The sequence below is a fragment of the Camarhynchus parvulus genome, chromosome 4A (genome assembly GCF_901933205.1).
Source record: "Camarhynchus parvulus chromosome 4A, STF_HiC, whole genome shotgun sequence".
Lineage (NCBI taxonomy): Eukaryota > Metazoa > Chordata > Aves > Passeriformes > Thraupidae > Camarhynchus > Camarhynchus parvulus.
Window position 1 is genome coordinate 11,528,952 of NC_044600.1, and position 15,677 is coordinate 11,544,628.

At 38.8% G+C, this 15,677-nt stretch overlaps 1 protein-coding gene across 1 annotated transcript in view; it reads right to left on the reverse strand.

Annotated features, from left to right (window-relative positions):
- AMMECR1 (AMMECR nuclear protein 1) overlaps positions 1–15,677 on the reverse strand; it is a 72,718-nt gene that overhangs the window by 6,602 nt on the left and 50,439 nt on the right. The window contains 3 exon segments of the mRNA XM_030968001.1: positions 871–967; positions 2,594–2,684; positions 9,275–9,389. Coding sequence (XP_030823861.1) covers positions 871–967; positions 2,594–2,684; positions 9,275–9,389 — 303 coding nt within the window.

The window sequence follows — 15,677 nt, forward strand, 5'->3', positions numbered from 1 at the left end:
TTGAAGAAGACAAATGGTCAAAACTTCCTTATAACCTAAGACTTAAAAAAATCCTATTTCTCCATGCATGGCTAAATAACTGGAGTTCAGCAGTCATTTTACACTGCAGGCTTATACAAATAAATAACTTTAAACCATTCCTACAGACATTCATACAGACTCCTCTACCCTTCCCCACCTAAGGACAATATTATGGGCAGAGTATCTGCTGCTAATTCTGAAATACCTTGGCTGCCACACACTATGGAGCCCTCAAGAACATGTTTTATTAAATTAGAAAAACCAAACGAAACTAGCATGAAATAAAATATTAAATTCTTGTCCCCACTCCTGGGAATTCCCTGACACAGTCTCACCAGAACACTGGCTGTGGAAGCAGTGCACTGCTTGCATGTCTCACACCTCAGGATTAGGGAAACCTGCACTCCACAGGGCATAACGCTGAGGTTTCTCTGAGGATCCAGGGCTCTGAGGGACCTCCATGGCAATGCAACAGCAGCCCCACCATGCACCATCTGCCCAAATAAATCTAACAAGAGCAAGTAATTCCCATTAACCACAGCCCTGAACACCCATTACAGCCAAAAATCCCTCTGTGAGAAGCCAGAGCTAAACCAGCTGTGAAGGTGCAGAGTTATCAGCCCAGATCTGCTGGAACTAACATACCATGGTACTGAACAGCCACCTCTCACTCCTGCTTAGGGGATTCACTCATCCCTGTGCAAAGCCTTTCCTAAGTCTGTACTGCTCTTGTGGAGCAAAGCAACCATGACTGACACATCCAGGAGAGTTCACCATACCATCTGCAGGAGCACTTACCAGGAAGGAGCATTACAAGAACAGGGCTGTGTGTGGTATCCCAGTGCATACCTGGTTAGCTTTATTGTTTTCCTGAATTCATTAGTAATTGGAGCTTTGTAGCCTCCTTTCCTCAACAAGGAATCTATGGTTTGAATGTGGTCCCATCCTGTTGAATTTCACAGTAGCACAAATTAGTGAGAAATGAAGCAATAGGAACAGATGTTGCAAAAGCACAGTAGTGTGTGGTGCTATTCAGAGTGCAAGGGCTCTGCTGGCATTTGGGATAAACCAAAACATTCTTTCCTACTTCAGAACAGCTGAAGGAAATACCACATTTAGTATTTCTTTACACACACAGCTCATTCTACAAACAACATATATTTCTCATCTCATAGCTGAAAGTGAACCCACTCTGCCCAAGTGTCCTAAAATGGGTGTGTGATAAACTTTTCCAAAACATCTTGGTATGATCATGTATCACAGCCACTTTTGACATTATAAATGGTTATAGTAACATGGAAAACTAAATTTATGCATAACATTTATAATAATAATTAGTTGAACATGTACAGAGAACTTGAAGTCAGACTTCTTCATAAACATCAGTTCACTTTACAGAGATATGGCTGATTTTAGAACTATATATTATAGGTGTCTGGATAATTAAAGAAGCAGTAGATTTAAAATACAAATTCATTACTGTTCTCAATAAAATTTTCATGCTATCCAAACCTCCTATTTATGTAAAAAACTCTCATATTTTAAACAGCTGTTAGACAAGTTATTTCCTAAAGATACAATTAGTCACATTGTTACATTAAAAACCTGCAAAAACCACAGTAGATTTGGGCACATACAAAATACAAATGAGTAGTTCTGGAGATTTTAAAGAATCAGATTGCAATTTATAGTCTACTAAAACTTTTCATAAATTTAGACACATTTCCTCCACAATTCCTGAATTTTAGAAAAAACTTGGAACACCCCTCAACTTTTATGAAACTATCTGGAAACAGAATTATCAATTAAAAAGAATTGTCAGTAAAGATATCAGCTGAACTCTTTGTAGACAAACTTATATATAAAAAGGTAAAAAAAAGTAGCAGTAATGCAAACTATAAACGATCGAGACACACTATCAACCTTGGAAATATAAAAACATAGTGAGCCCTCAGAGTCAGCATAAGACTGTTCAACAAAATCTACTCTAGTTTTTTAAATTCACAAACTGAAGTCTCTGCCTCTATTAAAAGGACTTTTAACAACATCCTTTTGTACTTCCCTATTGAAAATAACTTCCTTCCATCCGTTAAAAACCCTGACAAGTCAGTGTTTGTAACAGGAATTGAGTACTAGCAGAAAGTACCTAACCGAAAAACAATTCGAACATCAGGAATTCAGGAATAAATAATGATTAAGATAATTGCCCAGCCATCCCAATGCTTAACAGAGCTTCTGCATCTCCCTTATATCCCAGCCCAGCAGCCACACAGAAACTGGCAGCTTTTAACAGCTGTTAGCCTGGCTGACAGCACTGTACCATTCCTCCACATTTTATTTTATTTTCCTATAGCTCCATGCATTTATGACTGGCTCAAAAAACAGCTACAGTTTACTGAAGCCCTCTAGGAGACTGACACATGCATGTAAATTGGCATTTTATATAAGAGCCTTCTTACAATTAAACACTGCTCCATCATCTGACATCAGTGCAAGGTCAAATACTGCATTTTAGATTTACAGGTATGTTAAACTCTTCACCAGATCATAGGAAATAAAGTGCAACAATGACCTTGCTCCTTGGCAACCTCGGGTAAGTAGGTGGCCGTGCGCTTTGATCCTTTCTCGTTGATGAACTCTATTCTAATGCCATGCACACCCACCTGCAAGAGATTGGCACCCATTAGTACATCAGCAGAGCAAAGAGACAACATGGGAACTGACATGGTGAAATCCAGAACAGTGGTTAACAGCATTTCACAGAGTTTCAAGGAGGTGGCCCTGCAGTGGGTGGCATGTTTTGGAGAGGTGTTCACTTACTGCCATGAAAGCTCAGCAGCAGCACAGGTACACAGGATGTTCCTCTGCTCCTCACCACAGAGCTTCATTCCTGGGCTGGAGGAAATCCAGCTGAGGAGCTAAAGTTGTTCTGTCTCCTCTGACACTGTCACCATTGTTGTTGCTGATAAAATCACCTGGTCACCAGCTATAATCTGCAGGCAAAACAGCTGCCAAATCTAATGAGGCTTCAATTAAGAGCATTAATTTTGTTCAAAGCAGCAACTGAACAATCAAAGATTTGTCACACTATGGACTCGAGCCTGGAGCCTTCAAAATTTCACCTCATGTATGACGAGGAAATGGAAATATTACAAAGTACCCAGCCTCAAACTCCTGTTTCTGTGCTACTAAGAACTGTAAGGTGACAAAATGACAGCACAGAAACCAAGATTACTAATACCAAGGAGCTGGATGCAGATCAAAATGCTGAAAATATTGGGAGAAGAAGAACCAAGAGGCTGGGCACATTTCCAGGGCATTGTTTAAGGCCCCTGTTTTCAGGTTACAGTAATTCTGTGGAGAGTACCTGCACTGGGATCAGGCCATAAAAGATATTCCATTGCCAGAAGGTTTTCAGCTGCTTTTGAATTCTGTGCACAAACACAAAGCATTATTAGATGGACATTTTTATGCCCACATAACCAAGATGTTATTTCCATTTGAATCCCAACACTGCATGTGAAAATGAGTCAATGTTTTAAAAGGATATCACGTTGTTTGGTGTGGCACATGCTTGAGGACACAAATTTAAGCAAAAAATGCTGTAAAATTTTCTCTAGTAACAATTTACTTACTTTACCATAACTGCAGGGCAGTCAAAAAACAAATAAGGAATATTTACAAAGCTCCACCACTTCTTCAATTAACATATATGCTTATAGTAAGACTTTAATTTTTAAACTTTTCACTCTTTATATATGATATAAGCAGGGGAAATGGGAGGAAGAGTCCCTTGTAGCTGGCCATGGCCATAACCATTCTTCCCTATGAATCTAACATTGTTCATAAATAGGAAAAATGTAACTTTGTGACTAACAAATTTAATTCACTGCAACTTTTAACATATTATTTCATTACCAAACATTCCTAAACCCCAACTTTCATTACATGGATATATATAATCACCAGAGAGATTAAATCTGTATACTCAGAAGATACAATTATAAGCCCAAAGGCCTGAAAGTAAAATGAAATTATGTTAGAAGCTGAAAACAGCCTACAGAGTTTATGCCCAAACCAGTAAGTTTCTGCAGCTGGTGATTCTGTGACTGTGTATATTCAGTACTAAGATTAAATATTTCCAGGGTTTGCACACCTTTAAATCCTGCAGAATCAGAGATTCTAAATGCTACACAAGTCTTTTGCATAATAACCAGGAGCACTAGTGATGCCTTGAAGTATGATGCAACATTCAAATTGCATCACTGCTCTGGATGTTTCCCATTAACCATTTTAATGGACTTTTAGGCCCATGTCTGTAGAAAAAGGGATGTGCAGCAGGGGAGAATTTCATAGCATCCTGTGGAGCACAAATTCGAGCTTTTCATTGTTCAATTCCAGCTAACAGGCTTGAGTTAAATAAATGGAAGCCACACACAAGCAGACTAAAAATGATCCACACTAAGACTGGCATGGGCACAGTGTGGAATTTATTTTCCTCAAGAGACTGGTGTTCAACTGATGCAAACTTCTGTGAGATTTCCCAAAATAGCCCTCTCCAAGATGGGAGGTAGGGGCTGGGTCTGTAGATGGCATTAACTGCCCTGCTACCAGGACCAGCAAACACCTTCCTACACAGCCTCAGGTCTGCTTCTCAGACTAAAAATACTGATGCACTACAGGCAGCATTCCGTAGAACAACAGCATCTGTCTGTGAAGTTTAGAAAAACAAACCAATCTTGTGCAGACAGAGCTGGAGTTCTGCCTCACCTATTACCATTCATTAGGGAAACAAATGCCTACAGGTACCTCTGGAGCTGAAAAGGGACACACAATTGCTCCTTCAGCCTCCCACGTGGATAAGAACCTATTTAAATTGTTGCTATTGGGAGAGGAAAGCAAGATAAGGAGAGAGACTTAGGCAAAAAGCAATCTCTGACAATAGAAATATTTCTATGGAGATTTAGAGCATGAAATACTGTGTTCTATATAAGCAGTACTTGTAGATATAAACTTTCTGATCAGTTGTGTAAGTGGCCAGAGGCCATCTAAAGTTAGGTTCTGTGACAATATTAATTAAATTAATAGACCTTTCATTACATCTAAGGATTGCATTAAGCTACATTATTTTACTTCTGAAACTACTTCTACAAAACTTCACTTTGTTGTGTATTTAAACACATTCATATTCATTTATACACATTATTTTTAATGAATTCTTTATTTCCATACACCTTGGGATGACAGAAAACATGTACATGCCATGTTTATTGCTTTGCCAAATGCCTATGGCACTAGCCAGATTACTGCCCACAATACCTCTCTATATATCTAAGAAAAAATGGTTCCAAAGCCCCCTCTGACACCAAAGCTGCAGCAACTCTCCTGATGGACTGTTCTGCCCCAAGGCTCCAAAAGCAGTTCATTCATTTGTTCCTCTTGGACTGACTCTCCAACCACACTGAGAGGAAGGAAAAACATTATTCTCATTAGACTGTCCATGGGGAATTTGGCCTTGTTGACATTTAAGTTTCTGTGGACTCCATCGTGGAATAAATGATCATCTAAATAATGGTTCTGTTTGGTTATATCTACTGCACTGAAATCTGTAAGCTATTTACTTGCAATCACCACTAATTAGTTTAATTGTAAAACAGTTGTTCAGAAATACATTAAAGCAGCTAACAAAGAGCCGGTTACAGAGAATCTACATGGAAAGCTCCAGAGCTGGAGCAGTGCAACACCCCCTTGGTGACAGGAACAAGCATCTGCCTGTTCCTTTTGTCCACTCACTTTCTGTGTTCTGCATCCCAGACCTGCTGCACAGCCCGCGCCCATGTGCCAGTGGCACTTTGACACCCTGCTCTGGGTTAGGGACAGCCCTTCTTTTGTCACCTCAATCTCTGCACCAACCTAGAAAAAAGGTTTTTTCCTTTTTTTCCGGCAAAAAAGCTGGCTTAGAACTTGCAAAGTATTTCTTGTGATACAACAGAACAGTAACTTTCCCCTTTATTTATCTGACTAATACTATGGAAATAGTTGCACACAAATGTTTTGGAAATGGAAACCTTCAGATTAAGTGACTATTGCTACTTTCTTGAAGCTGATCCCACTTGGCATTAGCTCAATTCCACAGCTTTTTAGCCCCACATTTGCAGCAAATATACTGGCTTCTTTCTGACCATCTATAGTAGCATCCCAATACTACATTCTGATTTAATAACAGAGGAAAAAGACTCCTCAGGAGGTTTGTTCTCTACTTCATGTCAAGCATAATCATTCATTCACATATATGGAATCACTGCATGTTGTCCAAAGAGAATAACATATTGAGATCCAGACTTTCTTGTCAGTTCTACAGAACAGAAGCTGAGAGCCACTGGCGTCGCTGCACTTGCAGGCAGGAAAGAACTTCACAACTCCTGAATATTCCCACTTTGTCAACAATGAAAAGCTGCCTTTCAGGCAACATTATTGGCTACAGCTATTTAAGCTAATATTTAAACCAGTGCACACAGGTTAAAGGCCTTTTGTATCAAGACAGCATGTACAATTCTGCACATTTTACTTTACTAAGAACAGCAACTTTGGGGCAAAGAGCTCTCTCAAGGTATTTTAAGGAAGAGCTACTGCTCAAGTCTAGCAAAAAAGTTCTTTGTTATAATTACATACAATTGCAATGCTTTAGGATCTCCTAATAAAAAATGAGGAGAGGATCTGAATCAGCAGGTCTGAATTAGTTGATGTAGGGAAGGAACGACTGCTATCAATAGGACATGTTTAAAAATAAATGGTCTTTTATGACTTACCTTGTAACTAGTCCTTTGCTGTCTGATCTTTAATAAAAGAGCAGTAGTATCACCAAAACCCATCACATCTTTGAGTTTTTCATGCTGTCTATTTCTCTGAGGTGGAAAGGCTGTGCAACTGTGCAGCTCCATCCCAGCAGCAACTGGGCCACACTGGTCTGTCATGGGCTCTGAGAAGCAGAACTGGAGATGCAGCTCCTACACTCACAGTGTTCCTTTCAAAGCCCTACATCTGCTCAGCACTGCAACTCAGACAAAGTCACAGGTATGTAGGAATGCTAAGTTATATTTCAGAAAGCATCCTTGTCAACATGGCATTGAAGTGGTCCTTTAAGGATGTGTACTTTCCTCTAATTACTTTTATAAAAGATGAAAACGCAGTCATTTGAGAAGTCATGGGGGAACTAACAGCAGTGAATTCACACAGATCTCCTGTTGACTTGAAGGAAGTTTCTGCCACTAAGGGTTTCACATTGCTTTTTGAAGCTGAAATATTAATTCATTTTGTTTGGGAAGGTAATTTTTTAATGTGAGAAAACATCCATCACTCTGCTTCAGCACAGAGAAGATACTCCTGAGCTGTCTCAGACAGCTTCACTCCTGACTTCAGATGACATTGTCTCTAAGTCTCTGAGAGCACTGACTTGTCTGAATTGGTAATTTTGAAATATTGTGACCTGTGTCAGCAAATTGCTGACCTGGCTCCCACAAGATCATCAGCAGCACACCTACAAAAGCAAGGACTCCTACCTAGGCTGATGTTTTTCAGGATGATCCCAGCATGACAGGAGATGACAGATGACAGATGTAGACTCTTTACATCATACTCTAGAATCCTGAAATGTCCTTTTTCCATTAATATTGCATAACTGCAGCTCTCTTAAAAGACACATGGGTGACATAAGCTATCCCACTGCCAGGCTCACACAGTGATGAATCACTCTTTTAAGGACTAACAACCACAAATTTTATAATGTCATACTTATATGGCATCCCCCTCCTCTGGGTCTTTTTGTATGGAAACCAAGTTTGTGACCATTTCTTACAATTGTAGGAATTTATGAAGGGTTTTAACAACTTATCACTAGAAAACCTTAAATGAAATAGGAGAGAGCAACTAAGCAACACAAGGCCTTTTATATTTTTGACCTCTGCTTTCTTCCCTTGTAAGTCAGGGGTTTCCAATAAGAACAACTGTAAGAATCCATAAAATCAATCAGAATTCAGAAACACTACAGTTCAGCATTATGCTTACTTACACTGTTGTTAAAGTCCCACAAGTTCTGCAGAAAAATATAGAAAGTGCATAGAAAGTAAAAGCCTCCTTTTTTTCATATTAGTTATGAATTAGCAGTTGCCCAAGGAACAAAGCTAAAACCAGTCTTTCCACGGGAAAGTGGATTTTTGAACTCGGGCTTTGCTTTCAGCTTTTTCTTAAGGAAAAGCTACTGAATGTACATTTTTTATCTTTAAATACAACAGAAAGTCTCTTTTTCTCCTAAGAAGTTCTAAATATTTAGTCAGGCTAAGTTATTATTAAAGGAAAATACTGTAGCTTTTGTGGTGTCTCTGGCATTATAATGTCTGCAATTCTATGACAATTTCAAAATTCTTCTTATGTCCACTCAAAAATAGATTCAAAGCGGAATGAGAAATGCAACATGATGACCGAGATGAGCAGTTCATCTTTAGTCAAGTACCTTGTTTTTTTCCAAGCATCTAATGCTAAATTGTTTGGGGAAAAGAACATTACAGACTAGCACTTCCATCAGCATACACTGTCATACACACGTCAGCATGTGCTTTTCAATCTCTTTTATGCTGCTGTTCCAAGAGGATGCATGCAGGTTTCCTAGAACCTGGCAATTAGAACAGATTCAGCTCCATGCGTAAGCAGTGTGAGAGCAGTGATTTCTGTGGCCTCACTGTACAAAGGCTTTGGGAGGGCTGCGCAGGACACTCACTCTGAAAGTAAACCAAGTTTGGGGGAAGATGAATGTCTCTACAAGCTAAATGAAGCAGCTTGTTCTGGGACTGCAATTTTGTGCATTTTGTTTCTGGAAGTACACATCAAACTGTTAACTTCTGTACTGGAACAGCCCTTTCCAGAGTCAAGGGACTGATCTACCAGGTAGATGCTGTAAATGAGACCTCAGGACAGCCTTGCTCAGACAACACCTTCCTTAATGGAGTCTTAGACATCAAGACACCCATGCAGACCACTCTGAGTGTCTTTATGGGCAAAACCACAACTTTATTCTATTTGCACGGCTCAGACTCTTGAGGTGATGATAGTTTTATCAAAAAGTGTCTTTTGAATCTATGCACCTACTCATGTGTACAGAGTGCAAAACAGTGACAGCTACACTAATACGTGTAGATCATTTGAAGTGTTACTTCAGCTACAGATGTTCATTTTCATGAAAGATATCTGGCATTCTTACCTCCCAATCCATGTAGTCACACACATCTTCAAAGTTAGTGAGTAGAGACACTGAGCAGAAAAGCCGTGGCAGCTCATCCCTCGTCATTGGGGGGAAACGACTATCTTTAAGGGCACTGTTGAAGACAAAACAGAATTTCAAAGGATTTTTTTTTTAATTTCGAAGATCTAATCTGAAGAGTATAAAGGAGAAAAAAAAATCCTGATGAAATGATGACCAGTTTGATTACCCAGTCACCAGTGTAACATACACTCTGATCAACATTTCCAGCTTTTTCCTTAGACATTTGTTTTTGGTTCTTGGCTGGCCAATCAGATGTTCTGAGGGTCATTCCTTCCTGAGCTGGTTTTGCTACTGTGACAATCTTATTATTACAGAAGCAGAAAGCTTTTGAAAAAAAGTTACAAAAGCAATAGCTCTTCCACTTGTAAGCCCCGTTCAAAACGGATTAAACTTCTCAACACAAAGTGAAGGGGGAAGTTCTATAGCCTGCAGTGACCAAACACTTAATACAGTAATCAAATTGTAGAATTTAATTATTCAGTCAAAAAAAAAAATCCCAAACAAGCGGAATATTCTCTAAAAAAGACTAATATTCATGCTTACTAGCAAAGGTGAATATAAAAAGGTGAAAACTTCCAGGGCTCTACAGACCTGTAAACCTACAGGACTTGAGGAGGTTCTGCAAAGCAGATGTCATGATTAGTAACAGGGAAGCTTGCAAACAGCTAATCCATGGATGACATAACATTCTACAGACAGACAGACCTACTGGGGTAAAACCCACACCGAGGGAGCTACCGGTGCACAGGCCAGCACGCCTGGAAACACACAGCAAGCAACACATGAGTAAGAACACTTGTAAAACCTACTTGCATAAGTTTGGTTAAGAACCAGTTAAATTGGCAAAGGGAAGGTTAATGTGAGGATGGCATTTCAATATTTTATTCTCTTAAGCTTTGAAATATGATGTGAATACAAACATGCCCATCTCCAGCAAAAACAGCGATCTGCTAACTGAGCTTTTGGAGGAGTAAAGAGAATTTAAGAGACTTATTGAAATACTACCAAGCTCTTCACCTGTCTCATTGTTTCATCTAATAATTAGATTGTTCCTAATTATTTTACTTGGCCTAGAGCCAGTGGCTGCCCCTTAGCTGATATAATCACAGCCATGGCCAAGGCGTTAGAATAATGGCTGCAGGCTTTGCACCAGAATTCACCAGAATTTTTATAAAGAGCAATAGAACTTCATAACAGCAAACCATGTAAGGACACGTGAGAAAAAAACCACAACATGTAAAGTTTAACTAAAGGAAATCATATGTATAACCAGAAATAGTTTCCCATCAAGAACTAATACAATAAACTGAAAAGTTAAAATAGAAACTACATTATTCTGGGGTGGGGGGGAAAGCAAATTTTTTGTTGCAGATATTACAAAACACAACATAGTACTGAAATTCAGAATCCATTTCTACACAGACCTGTGAAGAACTGGGGACACTAAAGAGATTTAAAGCATAAGGCCTATGATATTTAACTAATGACTTCCCATGAAGATGTATCAAAAGCAGGTAATGCTGATGGGATTTTCCAGGCTAGCTTTGAAACTGCTGGAACCAGGCAGTTACCATCCTCTGCTCTCTGGTGTTCAGAGCTACAATAGAGATAACTCCTATAGCCACAGCACACCAACAACATGCCAAAATACCAATAACCTAATTCAGCTTTCAAATCTCCCCACACATTGTGGTGAAAACAAATAAACATACATATGTCAAGGGAGGACACTCAGAACACAGGGACAGCTCAAACCAAAAGTCTATGTAGCTTTAAGTCTATCTAGTAGTACGTCCTTATCAACAGCAGTTAGCAAAATGAGTGAGTACAAGAACATGGTCACAGCAAATATCCAGGGGTACCTTCCTAGAATACTCTCCAGGAATCCAGTGATTTATAGCTTAGGTATTTTGGGTCAGAGATGGGATCACTGTACTTTAAAGCTCTTCTGAATTTTATTTTGTAAGTTCATGTATACACACATATAACATTTTACCCTCCCTTTTTAATAAAAAAATATTATTGGAACCCCTAATCCTCTTCAAATACATTGCTACTACAGGTTTGTTTATTTGCAGATGTCTCACTTCCCTGAGGTCTCCTGCATCTCTGTCACATAACCAATCTATGTGAACACTCCACTGAGAAGCACCCAGACAGACAAGCATTATTTCATCAACAAACAACAAATTCAACTATCCCCACAAACAACTGTATGCACAGATACTGTTAATATTACTTTAAATGTGTTTCTTGAAATTTATGCAGCCATCTTACCAAGCAAAACACTTTCCATATTGCAAGAATTTAAAACCTTCAAAAGATTTTTTTTCTTTTTTGCACAACTTGGTACTAGGAGTTTGTATTTGAATTCCAACTCCTATAGCTGCCAAAATCTACTGTAAATTTCAACTTTTTGAGGCAAAGGTTGTCTGTGTGCTGTGGGTGTAAGCCTGATCCCCACAAAGGTAGCAGCAGAAGTCTCCAGCAAATTCCCACTCACTGAAGATCAGCTGCACTGGCATCGCTAGATGATAAACCATCTGTAATTTAACATTCTTCAAGTTGTGCAGAAACAGACCCCATCCCAGGCTTGTGTAAGCCAGGTCTCACAGAACCACAGAATATCCTAAACTGGAAGGGACACACCAGGATCATCAACTCCTGGCCCTGTGCAGGACACCCCAGCTCAGCTACCCCACCTAAATGCTGAGCTAAGAATTTGAAACAAGATGACTGAAATAATTACATATTTAAATATTGATAAAAAGCTGGGATGTGAAACCTTCAGGTGAACAGTGGGAGCAGGAAGGCTCACAAAGGTGAGAAAGCCTCGGGCACACAGAGGCAGCCAAGTGGTTCAGTTCCAGAGAAAGCAGTGCCCAGCACATCCTGAGCAGCAAGCTCAGCTGCCCAGCTCCATTCTTCAGCAATAACACTGGCACAAATACCCTGTCTTCACGTAACCACCTCACGAGAACCAAAATATTGCTACCAAATGATAGAGTCATTTCAATCATAACTAACTCCTGCTGAACTGCCAGGTGCTATTCCATCTGTACAGCATGCTGGAAAATTTCTCCTCAACACCTCCACAGCTACAGACACTGGTGCACAGATCCTGCCTCAAAACTCCTGCTGCTGGAGGTAAGCGAGGCAGAGTAAGACCAAAGATTTCAGTAACAGCCTCTGACACCACTGCAACTACTCTTCACAGATATTGCTGTGATTTTAATCCTCCTTGGTCTGTCTTCATCTTTCAGAATAGCTTTGCCTCTGTTGTTTCATAAGTAAAACATAAATTTACCTGGAGAAACTTGTATTGACAATCAGAAACTGGAATAAAACCTACTGAAGGCAAATGCCAACAAGAGAGCATATACTGATTAGCTATACGTGAAATACTGTTGCCTAACAAAATTTATGAAACAAAAATTTTATCAGGTGCCAGCTTCAGAAGAACTACCTTAAAACTTTGTAACCTTTTCCTAATGAGTTTGGACACCACATACTACATAAAAAACCAAGACCTGTTTTATCATGCTCTATATTACAGTTGTAATACCAGTCGTCTTCTCAATCATTCTATAATTGCTACCATGCAAACTCTACAGTAAGTTCCAGATACCTCTGCAAAGCCTAAAAGCACACCAGCTTTGTAAAACCTCTTCACAGATGAACTGCTTTCATTTTTGCATTTGCCAATGCCTAGCTAGCAGGAGACATATGGCATTAGAGGTGCTTCCCTTCAGAACTCAGCCATTATCCTTGAGTTTAAACTTCATCTCTGTGGGTAGTGAAGAAATCATCACCTATGACTGCTCTGATGGTGCCAGTGGAACAAGTGGATGGTGCCCAGTGGTTCCTCAAGGGCAGCTTCCACTTTATACAAAGTCTCAGCTCTCAATACTTGGCATCACTCTCAGAAGTGTCAGCAGATGTCAACAGAGTCAGCAAGGAAAAAAATCCTTGCATGAGCTTTTACTTTTGCCATTCCTGTTCTGGCAAGAAACAGTTTCTACAGGCAGCAGTTTAGCCCTTACCATCCAATTTACACACTCTAAAAACATCTATGGATGGAAATTCAGACCTGGCCTCCCCTAACAAGTCACTGCATTTGCCATGTGCCTCTTGGTAACCAACTCTCAGCATGCCGAAAACAAGACAAGGCAATACTTGCTTTTCTCAAAAGCTTGTCACTGATCTGAACTCAGAATAAAAAAGTCACTATGTAACTGTGGGTCATCGACATTCTTATCTGGCACAGGAGAATCTGTACCTGTCTGTACTCTTGAGGCCATCGAATTTGGTTTTAAGGTTTTGTTCAGTGCTGTATTTTTCTGTCAATTCTTGGCTAGAAAAATGAATGAAATCTGGCATATTAAATACCACATTTAAAAAATATTGACTCCACAATTTTTATGTTTAACTTAGAATTAAGGAAGGGTAAGTGGAAATAATCAGCAAAAGGAGTTGGAAAAATTAGGCGGCATTCAAAACTACTTTTAAAGAAAAAGCCCAATAATTGTAAAAGCATTTCCTAGGCCATCTGTTCTTTATTCCTTCATGCCCAGAAATAGATTACATACATTGCTGCTGACTAAATAGAAGTACATAGTACTGAAAAGAGGTAGTGCCAAGCAAGGGGAATTCTAGCTGGCCAATAAAAGGGCATTCATTTTTCCACATAGAGTTGGCTCCATGTAAAAAGTCAGAATTGAATCCTGTTCAAGGAAAACTATTTTTAGATACTAAATGCATGCACGCATATGCATGGCCTTGCTAGTTAAATATTTATGCAGTCCTGGATGTCCTAAGATCAAGTAATTGCCAGTTAGGAAAAAAGCCAAAACAAAGTGTTACTCAACTATCAGTTTTTCTTCAGCTGAGGCATACTATACAAATCTCAGCTTTTCTTCAAATGAAGTTTATTTGGCTATAGGGAATGTTTATCAGTAATTTCATTTTTCAAGGACCACTCTTCTTTGTATATGGGATATAGAAAAGCTTGCAAACACTTCAAAGACACTGAAAAGTATAAAAAGAAAAGGGAATTGTTTGAAGTATGAGTTGCTGTGACAAACAGTATGATGATTTGGAAAAAAAATATATTCCTTACATACATATGTTCCTTAAGACTACATCTTGTCTTCTATAAAATATCACTACAGAAGCTCTAGAACAACCTGAAATGATAGTATGTGCAGGTGAACCAAAATGAAATACATTGTGTTCTCCATCCATAATTTCTGTAGGGTCTAAAAATGCCTTAAAAAGAAAAGTCAGCTTCAGTCTTTGAGAACTAGGGCTCTTACATGTGATGTGGCAAATGGGTAACAAACAGTAGAACACAAATCAGGGACATAAGTAGTAGTGGAGTTAAATTACTCTGTTTGGAAATGCCTGAAAATCCTTGTGATTGAATTTAAAAGATCCTTTAAATAAGTTTGATAGCATATAAGCATTAAAAATAGTAAAGAAGGATTTTGATGCAGATGAATGGTGGCATTAAATGAATTGAATTCCTAGTGTTTTACTCATTGTTATTTAACAACAAACATTAACAGTGAAATTTCCCACTAAAGCTCTTTTTTGGGGATAGTCACATCTACAGACCTATACTGGACAGAGTTTAGATAAAACTGGATACAGTTCTGTACACTGCTGGAAATTACTTCAAAGGTTTAAACATGACATGGGAGGAGGAGATGCAAAGGAAGCTGTCAAACACTGGGCATGATGTAAGTAATACTCACTTTTATAGGAAGTGTGAATGAGGCAGAGACATTAAGTGACTCATGCAATTTTGGAGGCTTACACTGAGTCAGTGACAGAATTGAGAACAGAATCCAAGATCCCTGATTCCTAAAAATCTACTTTTTGTGACAGCCTCTCTTTCAGTCTGCTCAGCCTATCCTGTATAAATGTAGCTCCCAAAAGCTTAATCAAACAGAACTGATAAGTTTAATCCAATTTAAAAATTCATTTTCTATTACTTTTTTAGTTCACTCTACAGTAATAAATCTTTTCTTAACTAGTTTCTGATACTGAACACAGTTAAACTAAACCACAACTTTATGGCATCTAAACAATTCTTCAAATATCATCAGTACACATACGAAAAGTAGGCTAAAGATCTTATTTTACGAACTATTACTATCTTCTGATAAACAGTACCTTGGCACTACTTTCAGATGGTAGGGAAGAGACTTAAATCCTACCAGCTCTTTATTTAGCTCAATAAGTGTAACCCTGAGAGATTTTGCAATTTTTTTCACTGAGCCAACTAAGCTTAGTAGAATTACATTTGAAGATGTATTTAACAAAGAAATGGCCCTTT